We start from the raw sequence: 27514 nt of genomic DNA on the forward strand, positions 1-27514 counted from the left end.
ACATACACACAGCAAACATTTCATCTGTAGTGCTCTTTCCTGGCATGAAACCATACTGCTGCTCGCTAATCATCACCTTCCTTCTTAAACTAGCTTCCACTACTTTCCCAGAACTTTACGCTGTGGCTGATCAATTTTATTCCTCTGTAGTTACTACTGCTCTGCACATTACCTTTATTCTTAAATATCGGTACCAGTACACTTCTTTTCCAATCCTCAGGCATCTGCTCATTTTACTAGATTGCATTAAACAATCTGGTTAAAAACTCCACTGCCATCTCTTCTAAACACCTCCATGCTTCCACAAGTATGTCATCTGGACCAACAGCTTTCCCATTCTTCATCCTCTTCATAGCTGACCTTACTTCCTCCTTGCTAATCTGTTGCACTTCCAGGTTAACTATTTCCACGTCATCCAACCTTCTCTCTCTCTCTTCATTCATCAACTTCCCAAAGTACTCTTTCCATCTATTCAACACACTCTTCTCGCTTGTGAGCGTCTTTCCCAGCTCAGTTGCTCTACCTAGCCAATTGATACAGGTCCTTTTCTCCCTCCAACCTCTCATGCAACTCATTATATGCCTTATCTTTTGCCTGCAGCACCTGTCTCTTCATGTATATGCCTCATCTCCTTGTACTCCTGTCCTCATCTCTCTGATTATCCCACTTCTTTTTAGCCAACCCCTTCCTCTGTATACTCTCCTGTACTTCCCTATTCCACCACCAGGTTTCCTTGTCCTCTTTCCTCTGTCCAGATGTCACTCTTCTAGCTGTCTCCCTTAACACTTCTGTAGTTGCTCAGCTGTCTGGTAATTCTTCACTACTACTCTGTGCCTCTTACCTCTTCCCTTAACTCCACCTTACAGGCATTCTTTTTCAACTGCCACAATTTGATCCTTGACTCTGGAGATCAAGAATAGGAGAAGGAGAGTGAGGGAAAAGTCATCCTACAGACCACCATTCTATGCTGCCTAACTGTGCTTTCCCCTGCCACCACTTTGCAGTCTCCAATCTCCTTCAAACTGACTGTCCTGCACAGGATATAATCCACCTGTCTGAATCTTCCTCCACGTTTGTACATCATCCAGTGTTCCTCACTCTTCTAAAAATATGCATTTACCACTGCCACGTCCTTCATTTTTGCAAAAACCACTATAATCTGACCTACTGTATCTCTCTCCTTGACACCATACCTACCCATCCCCTCCTCATCCCTTGTGTTCCCTTCATGAACATGTCCACTGAAATCCACTCCTATCACCACTCTCTCTTCCTTGGGTACACATCATCCACTTCATCCAACTCACTCAAGAAATCTTCATTCTCATTCATCGCACACCCAACTTGCAGGGCATATGCACTAACAACATTCATCATCACACCTTCAATTTACAGCTTCCTATTTATCACTCCATCTGACACTCTTTTCACCACCAAAACACTCTTGACATACTGTTCCTTCAGGATAACCCCTACACCATTTCTCCTCCCATCCACACCATGGTAGAATAATTTGAACCCCCCTCCAATACACCTGGCCTTACTGCCCTTCCATGCACAAACCAGTATGTTTCTTCATGCCGGTTCTAATCCTGGATAAAAGTGGAGGGTTACATCAAGAAGGGCATCCAGAGTAAAATTTTGCCAGATCAATATGCGGATGACAATACAGACATCGAGTGACAAAATGTTAACTCTAAATCTCTAAACTGAAGTCAAAAATTTAGCTACAAGTTTTCCAAAATGAAAGAGGAATAATAGTTTTAATATTAGATTTGAATCCATTCAAGGACAACTAGGAAGTGCATGATGAAATCTTTATACCCTTAAGCCTGGATATGTTAAGCGTCATATACTTCTGGGTTGATCTTGCCTTGTGAAAACATAGCAACTGTCAACAAAAACCCCTCAAAATGGCATTGCTCAATAGAACAACAAAATTGCGTAGTTGGAGATTGTTGCTTATATTAAACATCATGAAAAACGTACCAAGCACAAAAATAGTATAACTATGAGATTCCTTAACAAACTCTGGACAGTAGCAAATGATGTACAAAATGTCCACAGAAAATTTAAAAATTATCACGTAACTGTTGTTGCATAATCCACGTGTTCATTATCTATTCATATACTCACTTAATGCTCACTTCTAGAAAACTCAGCACAAAACATAAACAAAATACATAATACAATGCATGTGAATTGAAGAATGGATTCTTCACCAATGAATGAGAGGGAGAGGCAGATCCTGAATACACAGTATTATGAGAATGTGCCTTTTCTGTATATAAATTATGCTGAAGTTTCAGAAAGTATTAAAAGTATTTTAGCAAAAAATGCATTTATTTTGCACATTCTGAGCATACAAAGATATATAATGTACATATGGATTATGTGAAACGTGTTAAATGATATATTTGTTTTATTTTTTCATAGACATTTTTCATGTTGTTTGCTGTTGTCCAAAGTGGGTGACTGCTGTTCATTTTGAATCTTTGTTAGGTCTTTTGTCTATCAAAATATGACATTATTTTTTTTCTTGGCAGCCACTACTAACTTTATGAGGTAACTACTTTCAAACTTTGAATCAATAATATTTTGCAAAATTTAAATGAATAATAATTGACAGAATATTTTGCACTGAGTAGCACATTCTCATCAAACTTTTTGTTATAGTCTGCTCATTACCCTGAAAATACAAAATGACAAGGAATAACAACTACTATAAGTACTGTCTCTGATGCTGAATCAAAAAGACAATAGTGCAATACAAGTAAAGGCTATTTAACATACTTGTTTCAATAAAAGAATTGTTCAAGTTTAACTTAATGTAACAATGGCCTTTCATAACTGAACATATTGACTTAGTCTATTAAACAAGACATATCCTACTGCAGTTTCTCTGCTTGTTTTATGTTACAGAAGCAGTGCAAGATGTTTCAATACAAGAGTATAATCACAACATTACTACTAAACAAACATGCTAATTCAAAAGTTCTTTTTTGAAACAGAAAACATTGCCTCAGTATTTGCTAGTCTCTTTGTTTTAGGCTGAAGTGAAAACTCTTCACTTGTTAAAAAAATGAGTACAAACTGTCTAGCAATCTACATATTTTTCTTGTTTTCCGAATAGTCAGTGTTCTTAGTAATCATAGTTTGAGTCTTAATGTTGAATAATTTTTTGATGTGGTAAGCATGCTTTTATATGAAATTAAAAATCTTATGCCCACTGTTATATGTTATTTATATGTAATAAATGATTTTTACTTTTTGACTGCTGTCTTTTGCACATGATGTCCTACTCTTGCTAAAATAACTTTGCTGGCAAATCAACTTCCTTCTACTGGCAATATAAATATGAATTGAACTGAAGTGAGGTGTTTTGCCACTACAAGGAATGATTTTCATATTACATTCAGTGAGGTTAGTAGGAAAAGTTATTCACTGGTGAGTGACATGGAATTAAATAACATTTTATAATATATTTTGCAAGAAGTTGCTAGCACTCACTGTGGCGTCCTCTCCAGCATAGTGAGTGATGACTCGGGTGCCACCTGGATGCCTCTTAGACCACTCTGTGATATTATACACCTTCCTCTCAATGACTAACCATTTATCTGTTCTTAAATTGTGTTTCTGAATCTCTTCCCATGTGTATACCCCAAATGTTTTAGTACTGCATTCTCCACTTTGCTCCGTCTTCTCTCCACCTTTCCCCATTTCGGGTGCTGTAGCCTCACTCTTGTATGGACGTCTGAAGTACACTGAGTATTTTTCTTCTGGATCAGTAATTCGGACTGTGAATATAAAAAATATGTAACATACTTTTACTAAATTTTATAATACTAAAACCTACATTACAGCCCACATTTTAAAATATTTTTCTCCAACTCAAAATTAAGAGATGTATCATATAATTGTATTATTATAAACAGCAGTTCTAAGTGTTAAACATCCTGCATGGATATTCAACTAAATAAAACTGTTAAACGTAGAAATATGCATTGATCCACCATTTATTTTCAAACTTGATTTGTTCCATTTAGATTGCATGGAAAGGAATGTCTCCTGAACAGAAAACAGCAATTAGTGTACCAAAGCAGTATTTTACCAGTATTATCATAAGAAAGAAATTGTGTTCTGTTGCAAACCAGTATTTAAAACAGCATTTAGAGCAAGGTGTAGACAATTAAATATTTTTATTTTTAAATTAAGTTATACTTTTTAAATAATTCGTTATTTTCCTGAATCCACCTATTATATCAGAGAGTGAAAGCACATCAATCATCAACAAAAAGTGTCATTATTTCTAATGATTACTATGTTTTTACTTTCTCAGTACACAGCATAGGAGAAAATAATGAAATCAGGCTAAACTTTGTATATTTATAGTTCTATTGATTTTACACACTTTAGACATTCCAGGACATAATGTTACCTATTTTGTAGCTTGATAGTATGACTGTTGTGCACATTAACTATTGAACAGATCAACTGACCCAAGATTGTAATTGGTGCCTTTATTAAAATTCAGAAATGCTAGACTTTTATTGATTATGAACAAAATTAGTTCAGACAAAAGGTCTGATGTTTTCAACCAGTTCTAATCTATTGTCATAGCACATTTACTGTGATAAAAGCTTTCAGATAGATAGATAGATAGATAGATAGATAGATAGATAGATAGATAGATAGATAGATAGATAGATAGATAGATAGATAGATAGATAGATAGATAGATAGATAGATAGATAGATAGATAGATTTGAATAATGTTACAGTTTACCCCCCCCAAAAGGGGTGGAATTGAAGAGCCGCATAGTTTGGGGGAGGAACGATCTCCTCAGTCTGTCAGTGGAGCAGGACAGTGACAGCAGTCTGTCGCTGAAGCAGCTCCTCTGTTTGGAGATGATACTGTTTAGTGGATGCAGCGGATTCTCCAAGATTGATAGGAGCCTACTAAGTGCCCGTCGCTCCCCCACAGATGTCAAACTGTCCAGCTCCATGCCTACAATAGAGCCTGCCTTCCTCACCAGTTTGTCCAGGCATGAGGCGTCCTTCTTCTTAATGCTGCCTCCCCAGCACACCACCGCATAGAAAAGGGCGCTCGCCACAACCATCTGATAGAACATCTGCAGCATCTTATTGCAGATGTTGAAGGACACCAGTCTTCTGAGGAAGTATAGCCGTATTGCCCTTTGAGTTAATTTTTTTAAAATGTCTGAGAATAATAATACCTGCAGTTTTTGTTTGAAAGTAGTTTTTTTTTTTTTTTTAAACTCTCATAAGTTATTCATAAACTAAAGGACCTGATATGTCCACTCAGCAATACCCCTAACATTCTTTACTGTCAGGGATTTAATGGATATTTATAACATGTTTATCTCTGTCCAGTTAACACTGAAAATGGTTTTATTGTTTATATAATAAAGATATAATATATAATAAAGATTAAGAAAGCATTGAAAATGATAGTATATCTTGATCAACAAATCACTGATGTGATGTTAAGGAGAGTTGTTAAAACATCTGGAAACTGGATAATCCTGGGCCTGTTCCTGCTGTTCTTGTGTTGAAATTATCCAGTTTTGCAACTCCTCCATCATATCATTGACAAAGAATTAAAGATCAGCTATTAAGGTAACACAAAAATTCTGTTATTTCAATACATGTATGGCATTTATTTGAATTTAATAGTGAAAGATTACCTTATGATTGCAAACAGATTGGATGTTTTCTAAATTCCCTAAAACCATTAGCTGTTTAGCAGTAGCACCAATTTTATAACCAGCTTATACAATATAGGGTAGTGGGAAGCTAATGTCTATGATGGCCACATTAAGCACAATGTGGGTATTAATGCCAGACAACATTAAAAACAAGCAATTTTAGTAATCCAAAGACAGATTTTAATAATGAGGCCAGTGCAATGCAAGTCCTGTTGAATGTTGGACTTTTTAGAGGATGGCTTGGAGGAGACAAATTTCTATGAGGGCTAAATCTGTAAGAGATGCCCAACTGATTCAGAAACTCAAGCTCAAGGTCGCTGTACTGGAAGAGGAGTTGGCTCTCTTATGTTGTAGTTGAGAATTGGTAGACATGGCCCAGGTGTCCTTTAAAGAGACAGTGTGCACTCTCCAAACATGGCACGGAAGGAGATTATAGACCAGACAGAGAGTACACCTCATGAGAAGGATTTAGGGGCATTAATGGACTTAACACCATCAACTTCCAGACAGTGTTCAGAAGCCAATAGGAAGGCTAACAGAATATCCATATTACTAACCGAGAATGGTAAACCGGAAGGCATGGACCCAGGTACACGGCGATGGACGCAGGAGACATAGTGCGCAGGCGCCTACAGCACGCGTCTCATAAACCGCAAGCAAAGTCTGATCCACCGCGAACGAAGGAGTCACGGCTCAAAAACGAAAGAGCTCAACTAACGTAAGTAAGACATGAAGCAACAACGCGCCCATAGCTAACGACTAACGACACACCCACACAGAAAAGAGGATTCTGCACTGCACCCCAGAGTCAAATGGAAGACACTACGGGGTCCGCAAAGGTCCACAAAGTATGAAAGGCGCAGGCGCCTACAACGCGCTTCTGAACTAAACGTCCACACTACACAGCATGGTCCGGGTAATAAGAATAAACGAACTCTCCGTATTAGACGTACGGCATCCTCACACATCCAAACCATATAGCATATGTGGATCACATTACAGTGATGCATTATTAACAGTACAACCACAGAAAACGCTCCGTATTAACAGTAAGTGCAATTATCCATATTACTAACGGTAGACAACGGATAACTAATGGAGTCACGGTCACGGCTCCAAACCGATCCAGCTCAACTAACAGAGCTACAAAAATGAGCCCGCATGGATACGTAGGCGCCTACAACGCGCATCTGAAACCACGGAAGCAAAACTGTCTCGGCTCCAAAACCAAACAGCGAGCCCGCATGGACAAATAGAATGGACATAGACGCCTACAACGCGCATCTGAACCTGCGGAAGCACAGCAGGCATGGGTTCAAAACGAAAGACCACAACTGACGGAGATACAAAAACGAGCCCGCCTAGAAATCAATGAATGCAGGCGCCTACAACGCGCGTCTGCAAAGCAGGCATTATGGACTGCATTAGATCCTACAATAGTTCATTTGCTTTTGCATCTACTGGGGTAAATATCTGGCCACCAGCTGGCAATGGCCCATACTGCTTTCGCGTATGTGGACAAATATTACACCGGATTGGAACAGTGCTCCCTGAACCACATCACGAACGCAAATATGCACATATCTACGTGTTAGATCCAGATGACGCAATCTATCAACGAATGAACCTTCCTGAAAACAAGCAATGCACAGAGCTGATAATGAGAAATGTCGCTGAAGTCATAAACAATCACCCATTGGCTAAGTCTATAAAGATGCTACATGAGGTTGAAAGGGAGGCCAATACAAAAGCAGATGCAGAAGGTGTAGCACCATCTACAATTGCTTTAGTGTTAATATAGGACAAAGAACACGATCCAAGACGATACAATCTTCCCATCGTTAATGAAGTTGCAATTGTCTTTCAAAGTAAAGATGGTGAGCCTCCATTTCACTGCAATATTGTCCTACATTTACATCCTGATGGAACCAACAACTTTATGTAGCCTTCTCAAGAGTTCGGCGTTCATCTGACAATACAGTTAAAGTCATAGATACTCCATACCAAGGAGAACTCATTCAAGGACAACATACCATCTTTACTACAAATGTTGTGTTTAAAGGAATATTCCAATATATCTTTCTAATGTGCCATGCTATGGGTTCTTTACTTCCTTTGTTCGTCATCTACACCTTTACACTCCAATATATCTCATACATACATCAATGTATTTCGGGTTACCCAACACCAGGGGTTGGCGAGCAAAGCGAGCAGGGGGCAGAGCCCCCTAGTTAGTTTATATAGCATGATGTGTACAGCACAAGTCCAAGGAGGTTATGCTCAAGTTTTATAATTCACTGGTGAGGCCTCATCTGGAGTACTATGAACAGTTTTGGACTCCAGGTAACAAAAAAGACAGCAACGCTAGAAAAATCTCCTGGGTAACAAGGGATGAATTGTGAGGAAAGATTAAAAGAGCTGGGCCTTTTCAGTTTAAGCAAAAGAAGATTAAGAGGAGACATGATTGACATGTTTAAAATTATGAAGGGAAGTACAGTGGATCAAGAATGTTATTTTAAAATGACTTCAATAAGAACTTTTGGACACAGTTGGAAACTTGATAAGAGTAAATTTTTCACAAACATTAGGAAGTTTTTTTTACACTGAGAACCATAGCCACATGGAGTAAGCTACCAAGTAGTGAAGTAGACAGTAGGACTTTAGGGCCTTTAAAAACTAGGCCTGATGTTATTTTGGAAGAATTAAGTGGATAGGAACAGCAAGCTTTGTTAGGCTAAATGGTCTGTTCTTTATCTAGATTGTTCTGATGATTCTAACACCAGTTCATCACAGGGCACATTAACATATATGTGACCAATCTGGAGCTAGCATTTAAACTGAAAGTTTTAGAATTGACATACACAAGAATAATCACAGAGGCAATGGCTGGGCTAGTGTCACACCTCAGGACTCAGTAGCTATGTGGTAAAAAAACTATCCAGTATGCCATTTAGTACTGGCTTTATCATTTGTTAAAGAATACATGTATGCAAAACATGGTCATTCTAAACAGAATCATGAGAATGGGTTAATTGCTTCCAGAGATATTACCTCACATTGATGCATTGTATTTTTTTCCAGACAGCTCTTCTAGAGAACTCAATTATGCAAGTTAAAATTCTCAGTGAACGATCAGTGAAACCTTTTGTTTTTCTTAATAAATAGTTAGTCTTTAATGGTAATGTTTACTATGAAAGTAGCTCGTGTAAAAATACATGCGATAGCGCTTTCTTAAAAGGCACCAAGTAGGAAATAAATACACTTCTATTTGATTTTGGTAACTACTGGAAATAGCGGTTAACTGTGCTAGACTACGCCATCTAGTGATAAAATAATGACATACTGTAAAAACACTCGAGGCAGTTGCACTTTAATTTACCTTCTTCCAGCCATCTCTGCCTATACAATATAATTTTACACGAATCGTGCGCCATTACCGATAACTATACATGTAAAACACATTAAAAAGTTTTACAATATCACACATTCCAGTTTACTACATCACATGGCGTAAAGACAAACATTGCATCTCCCGTGCTCAGCTGTCTAATCGTTTATTGTTTCGTCAGCAGAACCTACTGAGGTTTATACTTGTTATTAAAGCAATCATAAAAATCAAAAATGTATGTTTTTAATGCAAATCACGTGTAACAAAAAAATAACATTTAAGAGCTAAAAATGCGTTATGTTGAGAATTTGTGTTTTAAAATTACCAACATTAGCTCAAGTGCCAACGTATGTTATAGGCTTACTTTGTTATATCGTCTGCATTGTTTAGAGATCGGTAAGCCATAAGCTATGTACAGTAAATAAATAGTGCCAACCGCTTATTGGTCAGAGATAGAAACATTTGTTATACTAACCGCACTGACCTTTTATTCTCTAAACGCAACGTCAGTATCAACCAGCATCCGTCAGTACCAATTTTCTAATTAGGATACGCTCTGATTTTGTATTTAGTTTTACTCGTTATTAAACACAGTACAACCACAATAATCAGAGATGGGAAAAGAGATACTATACGAAACTATGGTTTACATTTAAAATTCTGTTCATATAAATAATGCACGTGGATGTGTTGGTGTATGCTTCATTAACACGTCAAGCTGTACTAAGTATACAAAATCAAGAAACTAAATTTTGGGAAATTACAAAGTCATTGGTAGTACCAGGGTGTTGTACCGTGTTAGCCATTATGAATGTAGAGAAAAGCCAAGCAAAATGACACCTTTTATTGGCTAACTAAAAAGATTACAATATGCAAGCGCTTGCATATTGTAATCTTTTTAGTTAGCCAATAAAAGGTGTCATTTTGCTTGGCTTTTCTCTAAAGTCATTGGTGAATAAGTATTACTTAATTCCAGTTATGCCGTAAACAAAATAAAGTAAGCTCCTGCGTGGCTTTTAAATTTAGTCTAATTTTATTTTGCAATAGGGAATTCTTGCTCTGCTAGTTTAATATGTTTCACACCCATCACTTATCTTCCTCCTACCTCTGGAAAGCCTCTGCTGAGAATCCCGACGCCTATCGCTGTAGTGCACTCTGTACAGAAGAACTTCGCAGCCTTTTTATCACCTGTCACCTTCTTTGTCATTTATTCATTTTCTGTTTCCGTAGAACTATCAGTCGACAAAGGCAGTGTGGAAGATTTGGGTTTCCCACGGCAACATAAACTAAGCAAACCATCGCACCGCCCCAAATCCCTCAACAAAGCCATCCAAACATTCAATGGTAAGGTTGTTGGAGTTTCTCCGCGATCAGCAGAGCTACCCTCCACCAATCGGGAAGCCCTCCTTTAGTACCGCATGTCTCGTATTGGTGCAACAATGTCTTTCGAATCAGCTAGGAAGAGGGAGGACTTTGGGGGCTTTTGAGAGCTGGAGGGGGGTGGGGGGAGGTGCAGCTGGATCAGAGTTATTATTGTAATCTCACCGAGCGCTTAAATTAAAGAAGTGGGGTTACTGAACTCTGGCAGGCCAATTCTGCTCTTCATAGTTTCTCAAATAAGGTTGCTCGCCCTCTTACTTTTGACTTTGTACTATGGGAAAGGACTTTTGACAACTCACCATGCATCGCATTAGCTGATTTAACTCATTAGTATATCAAAATGTTGCAAGCTTTCATATATTAGACAAATACAAATAAATGTGTTACATTTCAAGTATTACTACAGGCACAAATAAATGTAATTTTAATGGAAAATAAAAATGTAGTAATATGTAAGATTTGTATATTACTAGTAATAGCATGTACATAGATAGCATTTACTTTAAAAATATAGCATTTGCTATCAGATATTATATAGTGCATATCAACAGTAATAGGACCACATATGCATTGTGTACAGTTATAGCTCTTTCTGTGTGTATATTCTAAAATATAACATTTAATTTAGCATATTGATTTGCATTCAGTTCTGTCCTTCTGATCTGGACTTTAAATAAGGTTACCCTCTTTTATGAAATAAAAGGTGACTAAAGGAAATTAGCATTATGAAGGGCATCTGGCCTTAAAATATTTGCTCCAATACCCATTTAATGATGAGACACAATGTTGAGAGCTACAAAGCCAGGGTAGGGTGCACAGCATAGTACACAATGGACACTCCCCCCGTCTATGTCAAATATAAAGTTGGGGAACCTGGCCAAACCACAGACAGGGAAGGAGACCAGGAATGTGCTGTGTAAATGACTGTATTACAATTGTTAAGATAACTGTTGGTAAACAAATGATGAATACAGTGCCAATCTGTGCCCTATAGGTTGGCAGAAGTGATGGACAAAACAAGTGTTTGGACAAGCTGATGGAGATGAAGTCTGGGGTTCTTTAGAGGAAAGTAATTGTAATAGGTGGTGACTTGACTGGGCATGTTGGAGCTAGACTTGATTGTGATGGGGGAGCCCATGGAAGCTTCAGCTTTTGCACCAGCAATGTTACTGGGGAGAGGATCCTGTAGATCAAAATGGTGGTATGCAAAGTAAAATAAGCTGGTGACTTATTGATCTGGTTGTGAAAAGAGCACAAAGTACAATTTATTGCCATTGAAATTTGATCAGAATATGCAAAAACATGCGATGGTGATCTCTGGTGAAATTTGATCAGGACATGCAGAAAGATGTGATGTTGATATCTGGAGAAGGTTGCATATCACAACGTCACTTGGTTTGTCAGAGATCTGTTAGTCAGTGGCGTTTAGAAAAGTAATTGAAGGTATATATATCAAGGCTGAAGGTCTTTAAAGTTGCAGGAGAAGAGTGTATGAGGTATAAGAGTAGAAAGTATAAACAAAGAAAAGAATGGTATTAGAATGTGGTTCATATCTAGCAGTCAAGGTTTTAGGGCAGGTAATGAAGGTGGTTGAGAGAGAGCTAGAAAAAAGAATCAGGGATCAAGTAAATGTTTCCAAAATCAAGTTTGGTATGATGTCTACTAAGGTAATAACAAATACAGTCTTTATTATCAGGCAAATGCAAAAATAGTGCATCTAGCAAAGAAATGGAAGCTGCGGATGAATGGTTAATGTCAGTGGTTATGTCAAAATTATGAACAGTGGCCGGGACATTAGATGGGGATAGTGAAGGTTTTAAAGAAAAAGTAAGGCTACACCAGGGATCAGTTCTGAGTCTGCTGCTTTTTGTGACAGTCATGGAGATGTTATCCAGAGAAGTGAATAAAGAATTGACAGGGGGTCTCTTGTATGCAGATCATCTTGTTTTAATGGCTATTTGTGAAGCTGAACTGCAGGAAAAGATCCTGAAATAAAAAATTAAATTGGAAGTCAAACACCTCAAGGTAAATGCAGGAAAGACCAGGGTGACATTTGGAGGCATAAGGGCAGGGGGGCATAGAAGAGGTGGGTTCATGACTAAGCGGCATGTGTAAAAGAAGTGCTGAGAGAAACTCGATCCAATGCATAATTTACAGGAAGTGTGTGCATAAAACATATAGTGGTCTGAAGGACAGTCTGCAAGTGGCAGGTGTGACAACAGGAAAGGCCTGCAAAAGGGCTGCAGAATTTTTATGCTGCAAGAATGAATTTCAATGTCAGCCACTGAGTTTTTTGGAAAAAAGTGGGGAAGTTCTATTTCTTAGGTGACTTCTTGAGTGCAGACATAAATTTTGCCACAGCGGGGATAGCCATTCTGAGAGGTGCATTGATGAAGTTATGTATGCTGTCCCCACTTGTGACTTCTAATAGAATCTCAATGGGGTTGAAAGGTATAGATTATGAAAGTTGTTTGAGATATGCTCTGTGTGAGTGAGACATGGTCAATGAAAGTGGAAAATGAAGCTGGAAAGAACAGATACAAAGGATCACAGTGTCATGCAGGGTGTTAGGGGAATAACAAGAAGATCAATGCTGAGTTCAGAGAAAGACGCGTGGAAACAACAGACTGATGAAAAACTGACTAGGGTGACTTGGTATGCGGAGGGAAAGACAGAAGATGACTGGGAGAAATTATGCCACCAGACAGGGGTAAAGGGGATGGGGAATGGGGCCAAGAGGGAACAAAATTAGACATGGTTAGAAACGGTGTCTGGTGATATGAAAATAATTAGCCACTGCAAAGGATATCTAGGACCATGAATAGTCAAGAAAAAAATTGGAGGGCACCCAGATAATCTGGACAAACCAGAAAAATGGCAGTCAAAGCAGATATGATGATCATTATTTGCTTTCAGTTAAAAGAGAAATCAAGGCTTGAAATAACATCAGAATGTCCTGTCTATAAGTTCAAAACAAGTCCGGAACAAAAAAAGGAAAATTAATTGATACTGCCCTGTCTGTGAGTGATAGTGTATGCATGAGAGGGTCTAATTGGCCTTGTTGTTTCTGTAAATTCCAAATATTTTTGTCATACAAGTTTAGACTCAAAGAAATTTACCTTCAACTACAAAATTTTCAAACTTAATGTCAAAGAGAACAAAATATTATGTGAGATTAAAAAATTATACGATATCTAAGAATTTGAGAAATTATCACATTTTATTATATATCTGAAATATGTCCCGCACATTTACTGTATAGTCATCATTATCATCATCATAAATGATACTTAATTCCAACGTATGTTCAAAACACAGATTTTTTCCCAATTCTTTCTGTCCATGGATATTCCTTCATTTGTGTGCTTTTTCAATTTTAAACAACCCGATAACATTTCCTTGATTTTGATAGTCTCTTGAATTCCAACTGGCTCCTGGGAACCTTTCTACAGCCTCTGTCTCTGAGACATGTTTTCTTGCTGTAAAAAGCAGGTCTTCAAGAGCTTTCTACACACATCTTACATTTGTGAGATGTATTTACTAAATTTCCCCAAATAAATCCATGACCCCAATTCCAAAGACTAGTACCTAAACATTGCACAGCACTTTCTTATAAAACACATTTTCTCTCAAGCCAGGCCAATTTAAAAATATTGGTTACCCTAAAATGAGACTGTGATATGCTGTGGTTATTAACAGCATGGTGAAAGAAATAAATAAAAAATACATGAAAGCATGTGGCATAGCTAAAAATAAAAAACATTTGCCAGCATTTTGTGTAAGAGCAAAAAAAAGAAAAGGCCAGGGGTTTTGTGCTTGTTATATTCACCTCATGATGTTATTTTAGCAAAGTTAAGTTTAACCCAATATTTTATGTAAGTTACATTAATAAGGCTATTAGAATTGAGAAGTAATTTTATATGAAGTTTATCCTAGAAGCACTGGGTAAAATGCAGGATTCAAAAATGGACCAATGGATCACAGGATGCACTCCCTTATACAGCGCCAATTTATAGTTAGCAACCAATTTAAACATTACATCCACTGATTGTGCTAGCAAACTGGAGTTTCAGGATAGAACTGATACAAATACAGGAAGAACTAAGTGGATTTTGTTGTAATCCTTTACAGTATTTTACAATAATACTTAAGTAAGCCTATGAGGCAACAGTGCTAATCACCATACAAACATACCACCCAGTTTTTAAAAGTTATTTCACTATTTGAGGCCACGTGCTGATGTTCTGTCAAAGTAATTTCTAAAGTGTGACCTTGTCTCTGTTTAAACATACAGTAGAAAGTTATGCAGGTAAGTTATGCAAGTAATGTATAAAAGGTGATAAATACTACAGTATATAACTCTTTCCTCTAGATACTGTGTAACCCACTTCGGTGTAAAATTTCCTATAAAATAAATTAAACATACAATGTCACATTAAACATACAGTATGCAATACAATTAATGGTTTAAAATGTTCTTAAACTGCATGGGTACAGTATTTACTTTTAGGCAGTGTTTTACCTGCCAGTATCAATTAATTGTTTCAATGTGCCTGAATATTTTATAAAAAACAATTGTCATAGAGTCCAAATAATGCAGTATTACAGCACTTAATGTTTGTGAAAAATAATATATGTAATATGAAATAGTATAGTATTATATCAGATGATATTGCTAAAATATCTGATCCAACACATTTCATTTTTCTCATATGTTATTCAAGAAATATAAATTCTAACCCTTAATACTTGTCTAGATGTAATGAACAGGTCTATATATAAAAGAACAGTATCTGAAATTGTTTCCTGATATTTTAAATTTTATTAGATTTAATGACTTTAGAGCTAATATAAGCATATTAGTCAAATGCTGGTGTTTAATGTTGAGACACTGTATACGTGTATTTCAGTCTAATATTCATGATCATATCATTTTAATTGCTTACTGCACTATTTTTTGCAGATATTAATAGTACAGTGGTCTATGATTCTAACTTTAGGACATTTCTTGCTTTAAGTGTTAGTTATTTATTTTCCAGTTCCTTGTATAGAATATATTTCATGATGCTTCCTCTCAGACAGGGTCCATATCATGCAGACCTCCAGCGTTTACAGGTGATTTCTGATAGTAAATAAATGGTACTTGAGGAGCAAAATTGCAAAATGGTTCAAATGTCTTTTCAATGCTCTCCTTCATGGCAAATAAAGATAGTAAAATGCATTTAACGATTCAATAGCAGATTTGCTGCCAAGACAGAGAAATTAGTAGCTTATTTTTACTTTAACAATGGGTTTCGTGCATGCAATTTACTCAATCAACAGCTTTAGTTATAGGGCCTTGTCTTGAAAGCTGTTCTCACATATATGTCATATTTGACAGTGAAATATTCTTATAAATAAAATTAAATCTGTACACAATATTTTGTTGGCAATGGATTACCTTTGTTTTCAGTTTTTATATTTTACATTACTGAAGTTTAAATTATTGAACACCATCTAAACTAATTACTGTGTTGTTTCGTTAATAGCTTTTTTTTTTTTTTACTTTCTTTAAATTATTTATGCTAAATCGACAATAAAAGTAGACACACCTTTGTACATAAATACATACACACACACATATACAGAGATAACGTATTGGGAGTCTCCTTAAAATCTGTGTCGATTTAAAATTTAAGGCGTACATCGAAGTCTATAAAAAAATCCGATTACATACTTAACCACACAAACCTCGCCCTCACTAGCTCCTTACCCGTTAACGCAGTTCATTCATGTACCTGATGGGTAATTTGCTTGTTTTTCCAAACTGCAAATTTTTCATCACAATAAAAGAAATAATCCTCTCCATTATTAACTGCCATAATATCTTTCTGTATTATTAAACCTACAACAACAGTAACACTATTAAACACTGATTTGTTACTAATTTACATTACTGAAACAGAATTAAGGCTTGCTTACCGCTGCCCTCTCGAATGGAATGTGTCTGTCAGTCTTCCTTAATGCTGAGCGATTGTCTTTCATTCCCAGGACTGACCTAGTTTTAAAGAGAACGCCGTTTGAATTTCCTTTAATGAGGATTATTCTTAGAAGAGATAACACTAACCTATTTTCCCTATGGGATTTGGCGTTCACCGTGTAATCAGTGACGCACAATTTTCTTAAAATATTTTGTTCCCTTAGACAATCGATATTTAGAAATACGTGAAGGTGATAAACTCGTGGGCGGATGTCGGTTTCCTATATAAACCACCATAAACTAAAGTAAAAATTGCCTGAAGGCGGGCGACTAAATGGGTGAAAGTCGGGATTTACTTGCTTATATATGAAGAGAGCTATTATTCTTAGAACTTTGGGTATTATATCGGGATAATGTAAATAGTGCTCCTTTGCTTATTCCCCGGTCTCCTTATTTTATTTGTAAAGCAGCCAGTTCTTCAAGACTTTTTATCAAAACGTTATCTTTCTTTTTTCCTTTGCACATTCTCATGATGCTCGATGTACGTCTTCTACATTTGTGGAGATGATACAGTTTATAAAGTTGTCTGAAATGATAAAGAAAATACAGGGTTAATTTTTTTTTTTTTTTTTCAAAAGATGCAAAGCAGTATCAGGCCATATGAGTCAGTGAACTGCGCAGGTGTAATCGGCCCTCTTAAAGTGGCCGAACAAAACAGAGTGGTGAGCGATAGTGATCTAAAAAATAATGCAACGCTGTTAACTTCGTTCATAAACGTTTTGCATTCATTAGTTTTGAGCAAGTGTCTGCTAGAAAACATATTGGTTTCATAAAGAAACACATACCTAATTCTGAAATCTCATGAGTCATTGTAATAGATTTGTTGTACCACAAAATTACATTTATTGGAGGCAATTCTTTGTGGGGAATTGTGTACCCCAGTAGACTAGTGATGATGTTGCTAAGTTATAGAATATGCATTTGAATCCCGTGCTTGTTACTTTTTGAGTGGCGTTTGCATGTTCTACCTTTGTTTGTGTGTGGGATTTCTGTTTACGTAACTGCGAGTTTTGTGATGAACTAGTGAGTCTCATTCGAGACTGATTTCTTCCTTTTTAGGATTGCTGTCTGTTTAACCTTGTTTTGAACTAAGAGGGTTAAGAAAAAGTATGCACTTTTTACCTCGGATTTACAAGTTTCCCAGACACATTGATAATGTTGCAATGAATCCCCAAATTTCTTTGAATGAGTTTACACATATGCTTTTGTCCCTTTGTGCCATGAGATTGCCAGGTGTCCCAAACATTTCAAGGCTTGCTTTGGGATTTTTGTAGTAACCAGATAATGAAGTACTAGAAAACAGTGCAATGAATATGCTAAAACACACTGATTTATAGAAGGACACAGGAAATGTGCCATCATTTCAAATTTAGTGCAGGATGTCTCACTTTACCTGTAAAGGCACTCATCAACCCATTATTGAATTAGATAGGTTCAGGAATTTGATGGATGGGTGTTCTACATATTGTTCTATGATTTGTATTAGTTAAAGAAAGGTATTAGAACTCCAGCAGCAAAATATCTTCAATAGAAACACTTTCTGTTCTTTTTCACTTATCATAGACTGAAGCACTTTTAATATTTGCTTATGATTTAGTACTTAATATACTTTAAATTCAGGCTCAAAAGGAACAGAACTTAGAAAAAAAAGATATTATGCAGTCATATACAAACCATTTGACCAGATGCAGCAGTTTACTCAGGAAATGTCAGACTGTATAGATACTAAAATGTCCTTGTTCCCTCCTAGAAGAATGTATGAATGACAATTTGACAATATGACTTCAGCCATAATTGAAAATAACTGATAACTTTTATATGGTATGGTGGCACAGTTTTAAGCCAGGAGAGGAAACAAAGAGTGAATTTTGGCACAATCACAACTTATGTGACGTTTTGATGTTTACTTTGTGGTCTCATTTTCTTGGTACAACAACTGTCCTGAAACAAAATACATTTTAGGTTAACTGGCTACATTAAATTGCCCGTGTGGAATGACAGTGTTAATTGCCTGTGTGTATCTTATGATGGATTGCATCCAATCCAAGGCTGATTTTCTACTGTATACTTTATTATGTCATTTGAGAATACCGTACAATTAGTTATTTTTAAATTAATTGCATGCTTATTTATCCGGCTGAGAATACTGTACAAAGTAGTAAACGTTAAGCGCTAAAGAGGCACGTAAAGGACTTTTCAGGTTGATTTCAGATTAGATATCCTTATTATCTTAGCAACACACTATTCTCAGATAAAAATACATTAATGAAGGTGTGACACGTGGGGTAATTCACTTGTTCTTCATAAAGTACCGTAATTTTAAAAACACTTTAACACGTTATGTTTTCTGACAATGGTAAACACAGGATGAGTTTTGATGTCAAGATCCTTTCCCGTTTCGCCAAGCTTTCTGGAGTCGTGTTTCTTTAAATGAAACTAGGTGGAATTGTAGGAGGAGTCCGGATAGAGGTTTTCAGAAGTGGGTTCCAGGGATTTGGACAGCTAGTTCTTTCAAAACTGGGGCATTGTATCCCCGGCTTGGCGATATCTGGCAAGTGGCTGGTTCTCAGAAAGGTGAGCTGAGTGCGACCGACTTATTTTCTATTTAATTATAGGGTTGTATATGCGGGTTCAGTCTGCCTCGCGGTGGTGCTGAAACAGTCACTTTACAATACTGTACACCAGGGGAAATTGACTTAAATAACGAAGGCTCGGGCACACGAGGTTGTGGACCTTAAAGGTTAGGGTGGGAAATGTCTTAAATTCTGTGAAGTTGCAAAAACTGTGCAAGCGGAACGATTTTGGTGTTTAACCAATAGGGAAGCTTGTTAACACACAATATATGCAAAACATTACTTACCAAGCAAATGAAAACACATCTTAAAGGTGTATACTAAACAGAAAATAAATTAAAAATGCAGAGTTTTTAAAAATTAATTAAACAGTGAATAATTTAATGTTGGCTAATCATAATGGCCTTCGTTGATACACTTACACACGCAAATACAACAGCATTAAAATTCAAGGCATGCAATAAAATATTCCTCTCGAATATATGTATAAAAATTCACATAATCGAAAAGATTACGTTGCTGAACAACATACACAAACAGCTACATCATGACTGAGAACACTTGTGAAAATTAAGGAATTCCTCTCAAAGTAAACGTTGTCAGAAGGTACTCTTAAAAACAATAATACAGTTACAGTATCAATGAACTAATTTAATAACCCTCAGTACACAACAAAGAATATAGCAGCTATGAAGAGTGCAATAATTAAACAGACTGCCGTTGTTTTCAAAAGTTGAAAGACACTGTAATGGAAGAAATATGTAGGTAAAGGCAGAAGAAAGCAGTATTGTTTTTAAATAAATGAAGGAGCTTAACTGAAAGGTATAGAACAAAATTCTTGATGAATAGTTTTGGAAATGAAAATATATACTGTTTTCTGTTGTGTGGTGTTGGGATTAACTTTGCAACGTGCTGAGGGAAGATCAGGCTACTTACATAAAACATATAGTGATTGTGACAGCAGTGAGGTGCAGTGAGGTTCATGGCTGGTGAGGCACTGACTCCTTCAGAGTCAGATTTACAATTATATGAACCCAAAAGAGTAGCTTATTCCCTATTCAATGCACATTGACTACTGGTTATGTTTCATATCTCATCTTCTTTACACACACACATGATAAGGTACATATTTGGCTAAGCAAGAACGTTACATTTATAGCAGCGAGAGAGAAGAGAGAGCGCATTTGCTCTGCATCCTCCATGTGTTCTAAATTTGCCATTGCAATTCCACAATTCATACTCATTCAATACAAATGAAAGTATAGAGAGGTGTACGAGAAAAACGGATTTCAATTTTGACCTTAATCAAAATATTTAATTGTTTTTAAAAGCTTTTAATTATGACACTTTAATCAAATTTAATACAGACTGTTCAATAAAAGGATAACAAGAAAAACAAAACAATATTTTATTTAAAGTCAAAATTTAGTTTTTAAATATTGGATTTTTTTTATTATTCTGATCCCATTTTTTTATAAAATTGAAAACATTTTATGGTCTAACCTTTATTTGTCAATGAAGTCCTATCCTTCTCCATGAAAATCTCCATCTCTTTCTTGTAAAAGTCCTCCTTATTTTCCTTAGTTTTGTCTTAATTTTCCACTTTGGCAGTCAATTGTAACAAAAAATAGAAAATAAATAAACGGTGCACCTGACTTTTTGATATTGCTAACATATTGACGCCCGGAGCATCTGCATAGAAGAGCAGCAGCAACGAGCACCTGTTGGGCTCACATCTGCCCCCTTCGAAGTGGCCTGGTACTGTCTGCCTCACTTTGTGCCTATCACTGCGGTTTTATGTCTGATCAGCAACACTACATATGTCACACATATTCATTAAATATATTAGAAAGTCAGGGTGTATACTAAATGTGTCTGCAAACATTAGATTGGCGACATACTGAGAGAAAGCAATAGGCACGCGCAAATTGCGTGCATCAACCCCATGTATGAGAGATAGCGCAGTCCGAGGTGAGGCTCATCGGCATTTCTCCCCTGTACAAGAAATGAGCAAATTCAGCGATTTTGACTATAAAAATGATCAAAATTATTGGAATCATACAGAAAACAAATTTATAGCACATACCAGTGGACATATTTATTTCATATTATCATTATTAGTTTTTTTACTTTTCTTGATATGAGAGTGATAGTTGCGGACTCATTAGGGCTGATTGAAACACAGGTTTGCTTCAGAGACAGAGAGTCTTGCACAGTGTGTTGCCTTCTAGGTACACAGGTGGGAGACTTCCCTGGAAGGGTGGATAGGCTCTTGGCCAGATCAGGGGTGGATCCAGTTGTCATTGTTCATGTTGGAACAAAAGACATACATAAGGGTAGTCTGTCATTTCTGTGATCCACATTTAAAGAGTTAGTTGCCAGGCTAAGGATCAGAATTTACAAGGTAAGTCAGTCCAGATAAGACTTGAGGAGATTACAAGGCTTAACAAGTGGATCAAATCTTGGTGAAGGGTAGAATGGTATTGGTTTATGGGGCATTGGACCACCTTTTGGAATAGATGGGACTTATTCTGCCATGACAGGTTACATCTGAACAGGAGTGGCACCAATGTGTTGGGGAGGCATATGAGTAGGATAGTCAAGGATTGTGTAAACTAGGGTATGGGTGGGCAGGGAGTTTAGGACAGACCAGTTTTAGAACTGTACAAGGGGGAACAAATAATAGTGTAAAAGTAAAAAATATATAGAAATGTAAAGTCTAACCCAATGTTTAAATGCAGAAGTAAAACAAGTAACACATAAAAATAGCTTGCCTTAATAGAAGTATCACAAATAAAACAAATGAGTTTGAGTTGTATGTATGTGGAGCATACTTATGATATTAAAGCAATAACAGAAATCTGGCTAAATAACAAAGATGGGGATGGGTATAACATAGAGGAATACACATCAAGGAGGAGGTGAAGTGCATCAAGAATAGTAAAGGGAAATTAAAAAATACAGAGAGTGAAATAGCGGATGATCTAAATTTGCATTTTTCTGAGGTCTTAACAAGTCAGAAGTAGATAATCTCCCAGTGGTAAAAGGTACTACTAAAAGTAGGTACTGAGTGATATAGAAATTGTAAAAGGAGAATTACTGCTTAGGTTAAATGGGCTGAAATCAAACAAATCACCAGAACCAGATAATATTTACCCATGAGTTGTGAAAGAGGTTAAAGTACATACAGTACTGTGCAAAAGTTTTAGGCAGGTGTGAAAAAATGCTGTAAACAAAGAATGCCTTCAGAAATATAAATAATGATTGTCTATTGTTATCAACTTACAAAATGTAAAGTGAGCGAACAAAAAGAAAAATCTAAATCAAATCAATATTTGGTGTTACTACCTTTTGCCTTCAAACCAGCATCAATTCTTATAGGTACACTTGCACAGTCAGGGATTTTGTAGGATTATAGTCAGGTGTATGATCAACCAATTCTACCAAACAGGTGCTAATGATCATCAATGTCACACGTAGGTTGAAGCACAGTCATTAACTGAAACAGAAACAGCTGTGTAGGAGGCTTAAAACTGGGTGAGGAAAAGCCAAACTCTGCTACCAAGGTGAGATTGTGGAAGACAGTTTCATGTCATGGCAAGATTGAGCACAGCAACAAGACACAAGGTAGTTATACTGCATCAGCAAGGTCTCTCCCAGACAAAGATTTCAAAGCAGACTGGGGTTTCAAGATGTGCTGTTCAAGCTCTTTTGAAGAAGTACAAAGAAACGGGCAACGTTGAGGATTATAGACGCTGTGGTCGGCCAAGGAAACTTAGTGCAGCAGATGAAAGACACATCAAGCTTATTACCCTTCGAAATTGGAAGATGTCCAGTAGTGCCATCAGCTCAGAACTGGCAGAAACCAGTGGGACCCAGGTACACCCATCTACTGTTAGCAGAAGTCTGGCCAGAAGTGGTCTTCATGGAAGAGTTGCAGCCAAAAAGCCATACCTCCGACGTGGAAACAAGGCCAAGCGACTCAAGTATGCACGAAAACATAGGAACTGGGGTGCAGAAAAATGGCAGCAGGTGCTCTGGACTGATGAGTCAAAATTTGAAATATTTGGCTGTAGCAGAAGGCAGTTTGTTCATCGAAGGGCTGGACAGTGGTACAATAATGAGTGTCTGCAGGCAACAGTGAAGCATGGTGGAGGTTCCTTGAACATTTGGGGCTGCATTTCTGCAAATGGAGTTGGAGATTTGGTCAGGATTAATGGTGTTCTCAATGCTGAGAAATACAGGAAGATACTTATCCATCATGCAGTACCATCAGGGAGGCGTATGATTGGCCACAAATTTATTCTGCAGCAGGACAACGACCCCATACAACAGCCAAAGTCATTAAGAACTATCTTCAGCGTAAGGAAGAACAAGAAGTCCTGGAAGTGATGGTATGGCCCCCACAGAGTGCTGATCTCAACATCATCGAGTGTGTCTGGGACTACATGAAGAGACAGAAGGATGTGAGGAAGCCAACATCCACAGAAGATCTGTGGTTAGTTCTCCAAGATGTTTGGAACAACCTACCAGTTGAGTTCCTTCAAAAACTGTGTGCAAGTGTACCTAGAAGAATTGATGCTGTTTTGAAGGCGAAGGGTGGTCACACCAAATATTGATTTGATTTAGATTTCTCTTTTGTTCATTCACTGCATTTTGTTGATTGATGAAAATAAATGATTAACACTTCCATTTTTGAAAGTATTCTTTGTTTACAGCATTTTTTCACACCTGCCTAAAACCTTTGCACAGTACTGTATATAAATCCCGGACATATATTTTTAGGAAGTCACTGTGCACTGGTGAAATTCCAAAGGACTGGAAAATGGCAAATATTATCCCATTATATGAAAAGAGCGACCGGGCAGTACCAAACAACTATAAGCTAGTAAGCTTAACATGCATCATGGGAAAATTAAAGGAAGTAATTATTAAAGATAAGATTGAGCAACACATGGCATGAGCAGGAATTTTACTGAACAGTCAGCATGGGTTCAGAAGAGAGGGATCATGTTTTATTAACATGCTGGAATTCTGTGAAGAAGCAACAAAGAGGTATGATCAAAGTGGAGCATATGATATTTATCTGGACTTCAGAAAGCATTTGATAAGGTGCCACACGGGAGGATGAGCATCAAACTAAAAGAAGTGAGAGTTCAGGGTAGGGATGGGTATCATTAGGATTTTATCAATAACAGTATGGATACTGATAGTGCTTATCGATACTGATAGTACATGCTGCAACAAATAAAGACATGACACAATGTGTAGAGATACAACAGTTATTCTATTATAGCTTTTTTCATAAATAACTAGGGGGCTTCACCCCCTGCTTGCTTCGCTCGCCAACCCCCCGGTCTGCGCTACCAGCCAGCCACTTCATGTCTCTGCCACTCGTGTATGTGGATTTCACTTTCACCAAACAACAAATGTTTTAACACTAGAATTACCAGAGTTTACGAAAAAACTCGTAGATCCGGCCCACCTTAAAATCGTTCTCACCTCTCCATCAGCGTCTTTTGTCTTCTAAATGTGCCGATTAAGATGAGCAGCAAGCAGCTGGCTATTCCATCCCCCACCATCGCAGAACGTTCACTAAGTTTTCCCAGCTCATGCCTTGTTTGATTATCTGGGAGTGACTGAGCTGCTGGAGTTTTACAGTGGAAATAATAGATCGTTATTTGGAACACACGCATTTCATGTGTGTTCCGTTTCTATAGTAATCTGTGTAAACACATTGTTAAAACAGAAACTTTTTCATATTTTAGTAATAAATATTACAAAATGTAGGCATAAACTATAGAATGTGTGAAGCCTGACGTCCAAACATCAAATAAACACTTTCACAAAAGGTTCAAGGATGATACAACATCTTCTGTGGTGTAACGCTAAGATCTGCAGACTCAGAACACAGCAGCCCTGCTGTGCCTTAGAGACCCGAGTTCAATTCCCTGGTGGGGAGGAAGTGTTTTTTTTCTTCTTTGTAACCTCAAACGGACATAAAATTTATAAATTGGTATGCACTGTAAATCGTTAAGTTTAAAATGTCGATCGCAGTTATTTCTGTTGATTAATTCATGCTTTTTTACTTAGAGTCAGAACAGGAGATTATTCAGCTTATTCAGCTTCTAATCTGACTCAAACAGCACCAGTATAAATTCACACCCAATCTGACGCTGTTCATTTTCAAATAATATTGCATTACTTCGACAATGTTTTTTGATTGGTACTATTCGCGTCATAAAATGATTTCTTCAAAACGTCACATATAGTTGTCTCTTTCTTTTTTTAAAATGTGTGTTGATCATGGCCAGCATGTTATAGCACACAGCAACTGGCCACCTGCATGTTCTTGTGCGCACTGAATAAAACAGCGCTATATGCAATCATCAGATTCAAATGTTAACAGTTCACACACACGCAAGGATCATCTTTCTTACATTTACAATGTGTGTACCTGTTACAATGTACACACTTCTGTCTATGCTGTGGTTTCTATTACACACCTGAAAGAAAGAGACAATATATGTGAAAACATCATCGTACTAATGCAATATTATTTGAAAACAAACAGCGTCAGATCGGGTGTGAATTTATGCTGGAACTGGAAATTCTCTGATGTGGAATCAGTTCTGTATGGTTGTGGGCGTGGGTGTGAGTGGTGAACATAACTGGGAATTACTGTGAATGTGGGTGGTGTTTTGAGAAAATGAATAGAGCTGTAAATTACAGGGAATTCTCAGATGTGGAATTCTCTGATGTGGTGAGATAAAACCTGACACACAAACATAGGTGAATCAGTTGTGCTTGATTATTATTTTGAGCAAACAGACACCGCAATGGCCACAGCTCTGTCACGAAAGAGGAGGTGTCCCCTTCAGAAGCTTTGGCTCTGTTGCATGAAATGGATGATTGCGACTCAGACGGTAGTGAGGAACTTATTTTTGATATCGAGGAAGACAACGAGACAGACACAGAGGAGAGCCCAGATGAGGATTCTATATCAGAGAAAGAGAATAGAAGCCCTCCCCTCAAGAAATGTCCAGTCCAACATAAGAACAGTGCAGCTGCACCAGGCATAAAGGCAAAAGATGCCACCATTTGGATACAAAAAATAAACATGTAATGCCATGAAAAGTGCACGCAGACACTTCAGTTCGCAAGCATTGGTACGAGAATGCAGTCACAAGTACACTGCAGAGCTATAGCGCATCTTTATGTGAAAACAGCAGTGTCAGATGGGGAGTGTCTGATGATTGCATATAGCGCTGAAATTACTGTTCTTTACTATGCTTTCCTCTGCATGTCCTGGAGTACAAAAGAAACAGCATACAGCAACATGTGAGGACTGGCTAGATCAGGGAAAAAAAAACACGCGGTCACTGATTACAAACCACAAGATTTTATGCGAATGAATATGAATAATATGAATAATGTTGCATCCATACCACAAACTTTTCCGAAATGTACTATACAGGTTTTAAAACGAATAATTCCAAATATCATACATACCTATGTTTCTGGTTTTTTTTTTGACATCATGGACCATAAGGTGCATACTAATTCAGCATGAGTAGGAACACTCAATAAAACTGAATAAAAAGAAAATCAAGTGACAGTGAGATATGAAGAAGGCAGATTCGCCAGTATTTGTGTGTCAGATTCCTGGGTGGGGGGGCGATAGTGTGTATCGTGATACACTGCAGAGCTATAGCACGTCTTTATGTGAAAACAGCAGTTTCAAAATTTGGGGGGGGGGGGACGGTTGGAGGATCCTGAACGCGACTGAGAGAATGAAAAGTGAATAAAAAACAAAGCTAACCTTTACAAGTATCATAAATTACACCGGCTGTTACAGACTGAAATTAAATGTATGTTTTTATTCTAAAATAGTAAGAATAAGAGCACCTCACTTCTCAAAAGGAGTCATGCAAGATTGAACTCGTGACCTTTTAATTCCCAATCAGCAACTGATACTGTTGCGCCACAGCGGCAGTCATAGTAAATGTGTGTCAATGTTGCACACTAAGACGGCTTTTTTTTTCTGCAGTTATATTTTTGAATAAAAGCGCACTTGTTCTGTTATATTTGTACCTTTTGTGAAAGTGTTTCTTTTATATTTGGACTTCAGGGTTCATACATTATATAGTTTATGCCTACATTTTGTCATTTACTACTAGAATATGAAAAACGTTTCTGTTTTTAAAATGTGTTTACACAGATTACTGTAGAAACGGAACACACATGAAATGCGCGTGTTCCAAATAATGATCCATTATTTCCACTCTAAAACTCCACTTCACTCCCAGATAATCAATCAAGGCATGAGCTGGGAGAAGTTTGTACACGTTCTAAGTCGGTGGGGGGATGGAATAGCCGGCTGCTTGCAGCTTGTCTTTATCTGCACATTTAGAAGACAAAAGAT

The 27514-nt window shown here is 37.2% G+C and overlaps 2 protein-coding genes across 3 annotated transcripts in view; one reads left to right on the plus strand and one right to left on the minus strand.

Moving 5' to 3' along the window:
- LOC114644499 (acyl-CoA 6-desaturase) overlaps positions 1-17019 on the minus strand; it is a 166267-nt gene extending 149248 nt beyond the window's left edge. Inside the window, exons 1-2 of one of the 2 annotated variants that reach the window (XM_051922055.1) lie at positions 10223-10452; positions 3511-3797 (exon numbers count right to left, since the gene is read on the minus strand). In XM_051922055.1, coding sequence (XP_051778015.1) covers positions 3511-3720 — 210 coding nt within the window. In that variant the 5' untranslated portion in view covers positions 3721-3797; positions 10223-10452. Of the gene's footprint in view, positions 1-3510; positions 3798-10222; positions 10453-16458 lie in introns of those variants that run through there. The other variant, XM_051922054.1, reaches the window with a different exon arrangement.
- Positions 17020-18960: 1941 nt separating this feature from the next.
- LOC114644508 (acyl-CoA (8-3)-desaturase) overlaps positions 18961-27514 on the plus strand; it is a 236031-nt gene continuing 227477 nt past the window's right edge. The window contains exon 1 of the mRNA XM_028792592.2: positions 18961-19090. The gene's annotated coding sequence lies outside the window, so the exon portion shown is untranslated. The remainder of the gene's footprint in view (positions 19091-27514) is intronic.

The sequence above is a fragment of the Erpetoichthys calabaricus genome, chromosome 2 (assembly GCF_900747795.2).
Source record: "Erpetoichthys calabaricus chromosome 2, fErpCal1.3, whole genome shotgun sequence".
NCBI lineage: Eukaryota > Metazoa > Chordata > Cladistia > Polypteriformes > Polypteridae > Erpetoichthys > Erpetoichthys calabaricus.